The following is a 13,683-nucleotide window of genomic DNA, read 5'->3' as shown; positions in this document are numbered from 1 at the left end:
AAGATTTTAAATTCATTTACTGTCACATTAGTTTATTCTGTGTGTTTTCATGCAGGTCTTTAAAGTTTCCAATTCCCCATCAATTTCTATTAGAAAAATTAGAAAATAGAGACTCTGGGAGGCAGTTGAAAATATTTAGCTATTAGATTAATTCAAAATGTCAGTACAGTTGAAAGTGAAGCCTTGGCTCAAAGTCTAGAGGACAAATTACCAATTTATAACTGTATATCTTGTTTGAATTGTACACAACTAGTGAAGGATCATCAGAGCTTTGTGGACTGATAATTCCATTTCAGAGCTAAATGCCATGGTAGTGTTCTGCTGCCAATGATTAGCAGAAGTCCACATCCTGGAAACCATCCCCATCATAGACTGCAGTGAATCCTCCTGCTGACAATTACCAAAGGAGAATCCTAAGGCTGAGTGAATTTAGGGAGCTCTGTCTCATTCCATTCAAGAATTCTAGGGACTGGGTGCAGTGGCTCATACCTGTAATCTCAGCACTTTGGGAGGCCAAGGTAGGAGGATTGCCTGAGCCCAGGAGTTGGATACCAGCCTGGGTAACCTAGTGAGACCCTGTCTTTACAAAAAAATTAACCCAGTGTGGTGACACGTGCCTGGGGTCCCAGCTACTGGGAGACTGAAGCAGGAGGATTGCTTGATCCCCCAGAGTTTGAGGCTGCAGTGAGCCATGATCGCACCACTGCACTCCAGCCTGGGCAGCAGAGTGAGACCCTGTCTCAAACAAAACAAAGAATTCTGGAAAATTAAGTAAACAGAGGAGATGGTAGGGTAAGCCGCAGAGCATAGGAATTGAGAACTATGCTTTGGGGCTTGGCGTATTTGGGCTTGACTCCAGCTCTGAGCCTTGCCAGTCTAGGTAAATGACTTAGTTTCTCTCAGCCTCAGTTGTCATATCGGTATAAAAGGAAAAGACATATTGTCTTCTAGGGCTGTCCTGCAGCTAAAGTATAATGTTGTATAAAAAGCACTTAGCATAGTATCTGCATGGTGGCAAAGAATCATATATCGAGCATATTAGCTACCATTATTGTTATTCCCACTGGTGGAATAAACACATTTACTTTGTATTTATAGAATAACTAATGCCATAGATAAAACATTAGGAAAACTGCAGTCTGCCTTTTTGGGGACAGGAATTTATGACTATCTCATCTATTATACTTTATTTTTCGTTCTAATTCCCTCTGTATTAGGTCTGCAGGTTTGCAATAGATTTTAATAAGACAATGTACATTTTACATAGAGACCTCAGTGCTTTGAAGTTGATGATATCTCAGCTGCTATTGTTGTTCCCCTTGGACAGGCTAGCGACCCCAATGCATTTGAGCTGATACAGAAAATTCACACCCTGCAGAAGCGTCTCATCAGCAAGACTGAAGAGGTGGTTGAAAAAGAGCTGCTCCTACAGGTAGCATTTTTGTTTTCTGTACTCACTGTACAAGTGGATTGCCTTAGCACCACCATCTCCAGGACTACGTTCTTAGAATTAGTCAGTTATTTGGCAGCATTGCATGTCCCATATTTAACTGTAGATGGCAACAGTGACTCACACATAGAGAACAAGCACAGTCTGATTAATTGGTCTTTTATGTTGCGATCACTGATATTTCAAGAATTCTGGAAAATTAAGTTCAAGGCTAGACTTACTGCAATGGGTAATGTGAGCAGCCCCGCCCCCCCACACTTCTCTATAGTTTTATTTATCAGATTCTTTTAAACATTTTTCTTCATATCTTCACATAATGCAAAATGCTGTGATTTTGATTTTGAAAATAAGCTTTCTCATAGAGCACAAGTGATCTGTTCACATGAAGATTTGTGTGAGTGAAATGGAAGGAGAGATTTCTTTTTGAGGATTTCATGCAGTAAATTGTTCTGTAGCAATTAGGCCTGTATCTTTGCAAGGGCCAGCTGTCATCATCACCATCACCATCTTCCTCACCACCATCATCATCATCACTTACTGCATGCCAGATATGCTGGTGGCTTTACCTGCTTGGTCTCATGTCCTCTTTGCAGTTCAGGAAGCGGGTATGGTCATCCCCAGCTGATGGCCGAGGAAGTCAGGACCCACGAGTTGAGTGTGGATAAGAATGTCAGCTCTTGAAGTTAGATGGCTTGGTTTGGAATACTGCCAGTTGCTATGTCAGTTTAACTTCATTGTTCTTAGTCTGTATTATGGGACAATAACAGAACCTGTGAAAATGGGTATTGCAAGGATTGAAAGAGTTTAGTATTATCCATGGTAACATGGTGTCTAATAAATATTAGCAATTATTCATGTTACTTTGGATTCCAAAGCCTTTAATTAATTAATTAATTTTTTGAGACAGTCTTGCTCTGCTGCCCAGGCTGGAGTGCAGTGGCACCATCTCTGTTCACTGCAGCCTCTGCTTCCCAGGTTCAAGTGATTCTCCTGCCTCAGCCTCCTGAGTTGCTGGGATTACAGGTGTGTGCCACCATGCCTGGCTAATTTTTGTATTTTTAGTAGAGATGGGGTTTCACCATGTTGGCCAGCCTGGTCTTGAACTCCTGACCCCAAGTGATCTGCCTGCCTTAGCCTCCCAAAGTGCTGGGATTATAGGTGTGAGCCACTGTGCCCAGTCCCAAAGCCCATAATTTTAATCGCTAGGTTAATATTAGTAGGAGTAGGAACTTGTATATATGAGTAAGAGGCATTTGCTCCTTTTGTTTTACAGTCTACCTTAAGAAAGATATTTACCCTAAAGTTGGGTATACAGTAAATAACCTTCCAGAATATCACGACACTGAATGGCCAACAGGGATTTTCCTCTTCTCTTGTAGATTACTGTGGTGGTTGAGGGAGTAGACTTTGGAGTCCAGAAAGATCTGGTGTTAAATCAGTTTCAACCCTTGATCATTTCATAACTTTAAGAGAATTGCATACGTTGTACAAATCTCAGTTTTCCCATCTGTAAAATGGAGATAATAATACCTGTTTTTTTAATAGCAGGAGGAGGATACTCTAATCAGAGTACATAGTTTGGATGTCTTGTAAGGGTAACCGATTAGTACGTGGCACTGGGCTTTGATAGTCCAGAGTTTGCTGTGGCTCCCCTGATGCTAGCCATAAGTAGTTTCCCAAGTCTGTGCAGCTGGTAAGTGCTAGGGTGGGACTTGGTCCACGCAGTCACTCCAGAGCTCACACTTTCTACTGCTTCACTACCTTGTCTGTTCTGTTATCACTTTGTTAGTTTTAAAAAGAACCAAATCCTATGTTTGCCAAGCATCTGTATTGTAAGTTTGTTTTATATTTCATGGACTGCTTTAACTTTATTATTTCCTTCCCTCTATATACCCTGGGTTTACTGGGTTCTTCTACCTTTTTAAGGTTAATGCTCAGATCATTGATGTTCAGTCTTCTCTTCTAATATAAATATTTCAGTTATAAAATGTCTTTCAAATAATGTATTTAGGGTTGGGTGCAGTGGATCACGCCTATAATTCCAGCACGTTGGGAGGCCAAGGGGAGTGGATTGCTTGAACCCAGGAGTTCGAGACCAGCCTAGACAACATGGCAAAACCTTGTCTCTACAAAGAATACAAATATTAGCCAGGTGTGGGGGTGCATACATTTAGTCCCTGCTACTCAGGAGGCTGAGGTGGGAGAATTGCTTGAGCCCATGAATTTAAGGCTGTAGTGAGCTGTGATTGTTCCACTGCACTTCAGCCTAGGTGACACAGAGAGACCCTGTCTCAAAAAAATAAAATAAAATAAAATAAAATAAAATAAAATAAAATAAAATAAAATAAAATTTAGTTCCTTTCCACAGGTTTTGATATGGGGAATTTTCATTTAGTCCTAAGTGTAGTATATTTTCAGAATTACTTCTCCTTTGACAATAAGTCTTAAAAGATATTCACTATTTCTCCTGATAATAATTAGGAGATATTTTATGATATTTTAGGATAAATAAAAGTGTATTTTAAAATTTCCAAATATATATGTATTTAAGTTATCTTTTACTTACTGATTTCTCACCTTTCTGCATTGTGGTCTGTATTATACAGATTTTTTGGAATTTATTGAACTTGATTTGTGACTAACTAAGTGGTCAGTTTTTATACCCGACGCTTGCTGTTTGAAAAAGATACATACTCTCTAAATGCTCTGGGTTCAGTGTTCTCTATTTGTTCGTTAGATCAACCTTGTTAATTGTATTGTCCACATCTGTACTTTTCCTAATTTTCTGTCTGCCTAATCACTGAAAAAAGTTTGGAGATTTGTCTATTTCTCCTTCTTTCTGTCATTTCTTGCTTTAAGAACATTTTAGATCATGATAAGGTGAGTATAAGATTACAATTTTTATTTTTTCTTGGTTGAATTGCTCCTTTCATATTATATAAGAACTCTCATAATAATATTTTTACTTACAAATTTGCCTAGTATTAACATAGCTCAATCAGCTGGATTTTGAAAAGTAGTTTTCCTATATTTTTACTTTTAAACTTTTGGTGTCTTTGTACTTTAGGACAATCTCTTGTAATTAAAAAAATCTTATCTTTGTCTTGGTGTTTAGTTTGTTTATTGATAATTTTAGGTTTATTTCTACCTTCTTATTTTCCCTGATTTTTTTGTAATGCTCAAAAAAATTCTATCAGACTGAGTTTTCCTTACGTTCTGTTTTTCCCGTTTACCGGTCTCCCTGCTAACCATTACTACCTATTCCCTTTTTAGTTTTTCTTTTACTCAACAGTTACCACCACTCAGTATAATATTCTCTGTCTCTGATTCCCCTAAATACATATCTTAATCCTTTGTTTTTCTTTTTCATGGATTCCCTTAAAAATTCACCATGCACAGTTGACATCAAATCTAAAGTCTAAAGTTGATCAATATCTTTCTCCTTCTTACAAACAGCGTAAGAATTTGGAATGCTTTAACTGCAGCTACCCTGCTGTTTCCAAAATCAGCCATCACCACTATTATGTTACAGAATCAATTTACTAAGATTTACCAAGATGTTTACCTGTTCTTTTGTTTTCTATTTCTATATATCTCCAATTCCTTACTTCTGGCTTTTTGAAGTATATCCTTTCATAATTCTTTAACCAATAGATTTTTTTCAATGGTTAACACTCTCCTTTGCTTGTCTAAAAATGTTTTAAATTTGGCCTTATTTGTAAATGATTAACTTGAAATCTTATTTCTATTTGCACTTTGAAGACGTAGGTCCTTTGTGTCCCCAGCTTCCAGTGATGTGATTGAGAAGTCTGCTGTACATCTAATTGTTTCTGCTTCTTTTTAGGTGACTTGCCTTTTCTTCTGTTTGGTAGTTAGATCTTCTCTTTGCCTTTGATGTTTCAGAGTTTCAGAACAGCACATTTGGGTATTAATTTAGTTTTGCTTACCATGTTCAGAACACACTCCATTTCCTGAATCTGAGGATTCCTGTGTCTTCGAATAGTCTCTGCTTTAGTGTCTTTATTCACTCCTCCTGGAAGTCTTATTAGAAGTACATTGGGTTTTCTTATTCTTTTTTTCCTATTTACTGACCTAGTTGATGTTTTTCTTGTCTTTAACTCTTTATGTTACATTTTCTTAGCTTTATCTTATTTATTTATTTATTGACATGGAGTCTCACTCTGTCACCCAGGCTGGAGTGCAGTGGTGCAATCTTGGCTCACTGCAACCTCTGCCTCCCAGCTTCAAGCGATTCTCCTGCCTCAGCCTCCTGAGTAGCTGGGATTACAGGCACCCACCACGATGCCCAGCTAATTTTTGTATTCTTAGTAGAGACAGGGTTTCGTCATGTTGGCCAGGCTGATCTCGAACTCCTGACCTCAAGTGATCTGCTGGCCTCAGCCTCCCAAAGTGTTAATCTTAATCTTCTTGTCTACCAATTCTTTCAGTGTGCTTATCTGCTAATAGTCAATCCATTGAGATTTTATTTTCAATTATTTTATTTTTATTTTCTAGAGATTCTTTTTCACATATGCCTGGTTTTTCACATATAAATATAAAATATAAAAATAAAAATTTTATTTTTATTTTCTAGAGATTCTTTTTCACATATGCCTGTTGATAGTTTCTTGATCTTTTCTTATGTTTTACATCCTTCCTTTATGTTCCCAATTAATTCAAGAATTTATTTCATAGTCTTGATCTGAGTGTTCTATTATTGAAGTTCTCGAGGGGTTTTCCTATTTGTTGTGACTGCTGACTTTCACTCATGGTGGATTTTTCCTTTCGTATTTTGTGATTTTGGATTGTGAACTCATTTTCAGAAAGCCTTTATTTGGGGACTTGGGAATGGTTTAGGTTAAGGAAATGTCCATTCATTTGTTTCTGCCAGGTGCCTTAGAAGATATCACTTGCTTAGAACAATTTTTTTTAATGTTGAATTCTCACCTTGGGCTTCTTGGACTACTTGGCTAACATATACTAGAACCTCAAACACTTGTGACAAAAGATCCATGGATACAAATTCTTAGGGAAGCAACTTTTTTTTTCCCACCCAGAGCCCAGGAGAATTACTTAGGTTTTTAATTGTGGTCTTGTGGTCTTCCTGTCCCAGTGGGTAGATTTCTATCTGTTGTATCTTTTCGCCAAGGGTGAAACTTTTAAAAGTCATTAACTTTATGTTGAGGAATCTTAGTACTAACACCCGCTTCACACAGAGCCAGCACCTTATCCTTTGCCTTCTTGTGGCCACAAAAATCCAAGCCCTTTGTTCAACTATCCCTCAAGGGATAGCTGCAATATATATCTATTCATTGTTCTAACATGCAGTTCACGCTTTGATTTTGACACTTGAGCAAACTAATTGCAAACTCTGTGTTGTGATTAAAGCTCATGCTGAATTGTTTTACTCAGCATGTCTAATGCTTTGTAGACATTAGTTTTCATGTTATTTAGTCTGACATATTGCCATAAACAGAAATCTCTTATTTGCTTGACTCACTAGTTTCTTCATCCATAAGTTGGGGACAATAATATACCCATAGAATTGTGTTAGTACACATAAAAGTTTAATAGAATGCTTAGTTCTCATTAACAATGTTATTAATAATACTATTGTTAATATCATTAATTACCAACACAGTTTTTCCAGGCTTCCAAAGTTTAATGTCCTGTCTCAATCCCTTTTAATCAATTCCTTATTTAGAGTTTGGAATGGTTGGGCTGCCCTGTGCCTGCTGTGATTTTTCTCAGCAGCTTGCATATCCCCAGACAACAAGCCTTGTTATCTTGCTGAAGCCTCAAGTGTTCCACAGGATTTGACAGTTTCTCAATTTCATCTTTTTAAATTAAAATATTAGAGAAGTTCTGTCACTCACAACAGAACATTTTGCAATTAGGAAGACTTTGGGTTGAATTCTTCTGAGTTTCACAGCAATTTTTAAATAACTGTTTAATCTGTTACATGGTGATAGAGAGACCCCATTATTTCCAACCAGCAGGTATGATGGAAGCTTATTTTCAAGCTCCACTTGCCTGTGAACTCTTTGAGGAGAGGTACTTCCCAGTTCACCTCTCTAATCCCAATACCTGATACTGTACTGGGCACACAGATGCTCATTATAGATGGACCAGCTCTCTGCCTAGGCAACTCCTGCCCACCCTTTAGGTCTTAGCTTAAATATTTTTTCCTTAGGAAAACCCCTTTTCCTAGGTTAGGTGTCTTGGTACAAGTTCCCATAACTTGACTTCTTCCTTATACCACTCATCATACTCGTAATTAATGAAGTAATTGTAATTAATATGTAATGGCTCTTTCCTGTTAGACTATAAGCTTCACAAAGGAGTTCCGGTGTCTGTCTTGTTGATCATCACATCCCTAATTTCTCATCCACAAATATTTGTCTAGCAATTTATTAAAGGTTGGAAGAATTGTGGTCCTTCAGAAAGTGGTATGTTGCAGTCATTTAAGTTCTGTCTTTGAGCTCTCTGAGAGGTGGCCTTTGCATTTTTTTATTGACTTCTGACTTTGCAGGAGTCTGGAATTTACTGTGGGTTTATGGATCTATAAACTTGATGCAACTTGTCAGTGTCCTTTTTGTTTGTGGAGGCAGGCTGATTCATGTGGGTCTGCTCAAAGTTCTTCCCTTGCTTGGGATTAACATGAAAATGGTTCTGGAGACTAACTTTATAGCTTCAGTGGTAAGATGGAGATGTCTGTATTCTTGCCAGAATTGGAATCTAAGGTACGGATGGGAAGGATTTCTTTTCTTCTGCTCACCAAGCTATTCTCCCCTTCAAAGAAGCAGGGGCAATGGAAACGTACCTGAAGCATGCCTCCTGGTGGCCTCTCCTTGCTGTTGTTGCTTCATTTGTTCCTCATCTCTTCTGAATCCTTCAGGATTAATGACTTCTTTTTTTCTTTAAAGGCATCTGTGGGATAAGACAGGCATATATGCCTTGAGTAACTGCTATCTGCTACCCGGGTATCTTTACATCATCATCATCATCATCATCATCATCATCATCATCATCATCATGGCATTCCTAATAATGGGCATACGGCATGATAACATTGGAGTAGGAAGCTCTAACCTCTTGCTAGAGGCACTTAAAACATGATGAACACTCAGAGCGGCTCAAATTGTTTCTTCCAAATGCTTAAATATGGGGTAACAAGTTCAAATGCACTTACCCTCAGGGCCAGGCATGTAACAAGAAAAGAGTGAGGTGGATTTTGCATGTCATGATCAGAAACAGCAACTGGTAGGCGCCTCATGGTCAGAGGCCAGTGGGAGTGGTGGGGATGGCAGCACGTGGCCAGCTATGGGCCCCAGTCCTAGGACGCATCCCTAGGAAGCAGCTAATCCCACCCCAGCTAACTGCAGGCTGATGTCAAATCTTTAAACTTTAAAGAGCTGGAAATGTAGATTTGTATGTTCAATATACTGAGCTTTAAACATTGACAGTCTTAAAAACACTCCCAGAAACAAGTTTGCCAACCATCCTTGGCCCACAAGTGGATAGTTTACAACGTCTAGCTTCAAGGCCTGGGAGAGAAGGAGACGTAAAAAAAAAAAAAAAAAAAAAAAAAAAAAAAACAACAACAACAAAAAAACAGCAGCTACACAATTGGCTTTACTAGTTTTGATTTCTTTAATCTTGTTCTTTGTTGTGATTCCTTGATAGACTTTCAGAGCCCAAGAATCAAAAGGGAAAGAAGGAGGGAGGAGAAGGTTCAGGCTGTAGGTGCTATGCAGCAGCAATCAGAGGTGAGCAAGGCTGGATTCTTCTAAGGATGTGAACAGAGAGGCAGAGAAGCAGGGGCTGTGTTCTGTGGGGCAGAGTGGGTGGGCTTCATGCAAGATGGGCTTTCTTAAAATGCCTTTTGTCTTGCTGCTAATAACTCTTGATTTTATTTTATAAACTCTTCTAAAACAGAAAAGGTCTTCTCTGAATTGTTAAAAATACCAAGGGTTGTCTCTGAACACTCCCCACCCCCGTGAATGGGCAACAGGAATATTTTGTATTGCCAGCCTGCCCACCACAGTCACTGAGCGCCCGGAATTCCGGGGTCAATGACACAGACCTGGTCCCAGCCTTGAAGGACCTCTTAGCTCTGCAACCACAGGGCAGTGTGCCAAGGGCTCTGATACTGGGATGCTACGGGACTCTAAGCAAGGCTCTGGAGTGGACAGGTGTCTCAGTTTGGGTCTCTTCAAATCAGACACTGAGACAAAGATTTGAGGTCTGGGCATTTGGGAGGCAGTTGCAGGAAGCTGGAGTCGGGGAGCAGGAAAGTGAGATGGGGAGGGAGGAAAAGCCAGTGGGTGGAGGGGGAGGGAGCAGATCACCCCATGGACATCTGAGCTCCAGTACCACTGAGATTCCTCTGAGGAACCACACAGAAAGAGGATAAAATTGTCCATCAGAGAAAAGAGGACTGGGCATTTGTTCAATGGTTCCCATTCCCCACCAGTTGAGTTGCCTCTGGGGACATCGAGCTGCTTCCAAAGGCAGACTGAGGGGGAGCCCTGGCCTGAGGCAGAAACACTGGCACCCATGCACCTGAGGTGGAAGCTGCTGGAGCATTCTGGGAACTATGGGTCCTCCCAGTGCACCAGGCATGTCAGCTCAAAATCATGAAATTTAAGATGCGCTGTGAGGAGGAGGCTCAGGGTACCACAAGTGTCTGCTACATGAGATCAGGTCTCCTGGCAGGTCCTGGGGACTACCAACCAGGTAGACCTCTTTACTCACTCAGTGATTCACCTAAGGTGTGCATTGCCAATCTGCCTTTAGAAAAGGAGGGGCGTTTTCCCAACCAAGTTCCCATTAGACCTCCCTCTATTCTACCCACCTGCTGCCATTTCAGTTACCTGCCAGGAACCAGATGACATGATCATACTATAGTTCATGCCCTGAGTGTGTTCTAATGACAGCAATCCTTTGAGTGCTTACTATATGCCAGGCACTGTGCTTTCCCTATGCACAGGCAGCAGCGCATGGTGGTGAGTACACAATGACTGTTAGCTTGCCAGATGGTGGGGGTGAAATGATGCGTGGTCCACCTGCGACTCATTTTGGGGAAAGGAAACAAGCTTGACCTCCTAGACTGGTAGAACTGGATCATCCTGCCCAGAAAATTTTATTAAAACGATGAGAATACTGAGGCATTTTCCCTTAATGTGTGGAAGTAGTGATGTATTACTAGAAGAGTTAATTACATTGGGGGGGGTTTTGATGAGTGGAAGCGTACTACCTAATGAACAGTGACACTGAAATGGTCCAGGTGAGAAAACTGCCTTGGTGTAGTTCAGGTTCGTGTTGCTTTAGCAAATTGTCACATGCGTTCTTTTACATGCATCTAGAGGCCTAGGTAATGGGCATATCCCTCAGAGATATAAATCATGAACTGAACTGGAAATCATTGCTTCTTTGCTGGCATCTGGGTCCTGCCCTTTCAAGGTGAACTTTCCCTATAATTTAATTTTATGACTGACTGGATGGAAGTCTGGTTTATTTAACTGTAAAATGGCTTGAATGATAGGAGGGTTTGAATGGATCTGCATGAATTATTAGCTGTGCAGAGGGAACAAACCTCATATAGCTCATTTTTAGATAATTCTTTCATAAGGGCCTTCAGTTTTCTTGATCTCCTGATTATCTTACATTTGTTTAATGTTTACACTGTGTTAAACATTGCTCTAAATGCTTGTATAGGTATTATCTCATTTAATTGTCACAACAACCCCAGAAGAGCACACCAGTCCCCTTTACAGGCAAGGGAACATGCGGCCAGGAAGACCGAGTCTTTCTACCAGGGCCACATAACAGGTACCTGGTGTAGCATTGAGTCTTATCTTAGAATTCTGCTTCCAAAGGCTCTTCCTCACCACAGGATGTGGTGTAGGAACACCATGGTCATTGAATTTATGGTATACAGATTGCCTTGGTCATTCACGGAGAAAATTCACCTTTCTCACTGCATCTTGAGCCTTGCTACACCAAGCATGAACTCCAGTGGCACTGGCATCTCTGAGAGCTCCTTAGAAATGCAGGATCCCTGGACCCCCTAAAGCTTAATGAATCAGAATCTGCATTTTAAGCAGGTCCCCAGGGATTCAGGTTACTGTTTCAGTCTGAGAAACACTCATGCCCTAGAAGTTGGTTTCTTTGTAGTAGATTGTCATACTCCAGAGCAACAGCTGTGGTGCTGGTGGGCCCAGGATGGAACCCCACACCTCCTAGCTACCAGGCACGTGGCCTGGTCTTATTGCTTAACCTTCCTACGCTTTACTCTCCTCTGAAATACGGAGCTCGTCATTTTATTAGCATCCTTTGGTTACTGTAAAGATTAAGGGAAAGAATGACATAAAGCACTTAGCAGAATGCTTGAGATTTGGCCAGTGCTCAAGAAATACCATTATTTGTAGTTTGGAGGATGATAACTTCACCCTCTGGCCCTGGCTCTTAAACTCCAGGGACTGAGAATATCTAGGGGTAACCAGACAAATGAATGCATACAGAATTTCAGGGATGTTTTAGGATCCCACAAACTCTTGAAGGCTATTGACGTTCGTATACAAGTCTAGAGTGTTTCTTTGTTGACAAGAGACATGACAATACTTGGTCCTGTTTGATGATAGCCCAGATAGATTTGGTGGAAGCTACAGAGAATTTTGAAGAGTAGAGGGAAATGGCAGTCACCGCTCACTTCGATTGAATGCTGAGTACGTTCAGTACTCAGTGTACTCTGTGCTGCCCTGTGGTGAGCATTTGCTTTCACTACAGCCACTGGAAGCCCAGATGAGGCTAATGCTGTTGTTGTTTCATTTCAGAGAGAAGGGAACTGAACTTGTTCAAGAGCTCACAGAGGAAGGAAAACAAAACTTGCCCAAGAGCTTATGGTTAAGAAATATCAGAGCTGCAATGATAAACCAGGTTTGGGTAAACTGTGGCCCACAGTGGGCTGTATCTGGCCTACCACCTGTTTTTATATGGCCTGCACCAAGAATGGTGTTTATATACTTAAGTGGTTAGAAAAAAATCACAAGGGTAATATCTCATGACATATACAATTGTGATGAAATTTGAATTTCAATGTCCAGAAATAGTTTTATTGGCACACAGCCAGGCTCATTCATTCACAGAACATCACGGTTGCTTCTGTGCTACAGCAGCACAGCCGAACTGTTGTAAAGGGACTGAATGGCTCACAAAGCCGGCGTTGGTTGCTCTCAGGCCCTTTACAGAAAGCATTTGCTGACCCCTCTTAGAAAGTTTAGTCATTGGAATCCAGAACAGAGCCCCTCACCACACTATTCTTTAGTGCCTCCCAACAGAGCCACTCAACATTCCATTACCATGACTTCTTTGTTCCCCCACTTCAAATTCCAAAGTAAATATTCAATTAAGGAACTGCTTTAAGATCTGGAAGGCAGAATTCTAATAGCATGGCCCAGTTGCTGGTACTGTAGCCTACACTAAACGTAATTCTTGCCTGCTTTATTAGTGGATAACTCGGTGGTCATCCTCCCCAAAGCTGAGCTGAAATAGTTGAAGATGCCCCCTCACTGGACAACGGTGTGGGACTGAGAGGTAGAGTGTGAGATGAAACCACCGAACAGAAGCCTGTCTGTGGGTTTTTGCTCTGTTCTAAAATCAAGGGGTAGAAAAATGAAATGTGAGGAGAAAATAGCTTCTTCAGAGCCTTGATGCTCTCGTCAAAGGACACTTAAAGTGCTGGGAATGGTTGAGGAGGCTGAGTACCCATCGTGCTCCTGGGGCCTGCTTCTCGGCTGCCACGTCTTTCTGGGGTTTCCGGGAATGCCTGCTTTCCTGCACATGCTTCTGCATGCCAGGGAGGATGGAAGGAGCGATTGGAGGCAGGCTGTTCAGAAAACAGAATGCCAAGGCTAGCATAGATGTCCTCCCTGTAGCTGTCTGCAGGGCACGTTATGCCTCTACCTACTTGATTTGTCCAAGACAGCCTGAGTATGGATATTCTCCGAGGGTGGGTTCAGGTCACACTGCTCATGATCCTGTAACACTCCAGCAACACTTAACCTTTGATGGGCACGTTTTCAAAGTGCTTTCCTTGTATTGTATCTTAGTGGTTCCCAAATGCTGATCTGAGGGCCAGGAGAAACAATATAGTCCCAAACACAATATTCATTGGTCTGTAACAAAATGAGCACAGTAAGAACTGTGCAGCATAAAGCTAATTTTACTTC

At 40.8% G+C, this 13,683-nt stretch overlaps 1 protein-coding gene across 1 annotated transcript in view; it reads left to right on the top strand.

Moving 5' to 3' along the window:
• The window catches only part of CFAP58 (cilia and flagella associated protein 58), a 111,252-nt gene that overhangs the window by 59,130 nt on the left and 38,439 nt on the right, over positions 1 to 13,683 (top strand). Inside the window, exon 15 of the mRNA XM_030941164.1 lies at positions 1,328 to 1,432. Within this exon, the coding sequence (XP_030797024.1) occupies positions 1,328 to 1,432 (105 nt within the window). The remainder of the gene's footprint in view (positions 1 to 1,327; positions 1,433 to 13,683) is intronic.

The sequence above is a fragment of the Rhinopithecus roxellana genome, chromosome 11 (genome assembly GCF_007565055.1).
Source record: "Rhinopithecus roxellana isolate Shanxi Qingling chromosome 11, ASM756505v1, whole genome shotgun sequence".
Taxonomy (NCBI): Eukaryota; Metazoa; Chordata; class Mammalia; order Primates; family Cercopithecidae; genus Rhinopithecus; species Rhinopithecus roxellana.
The sequence above is the reverse complement of the archived record's forward strand: the minus strand, read 5'-3'. Positions and strand labels throughout refer to the sequence as shown.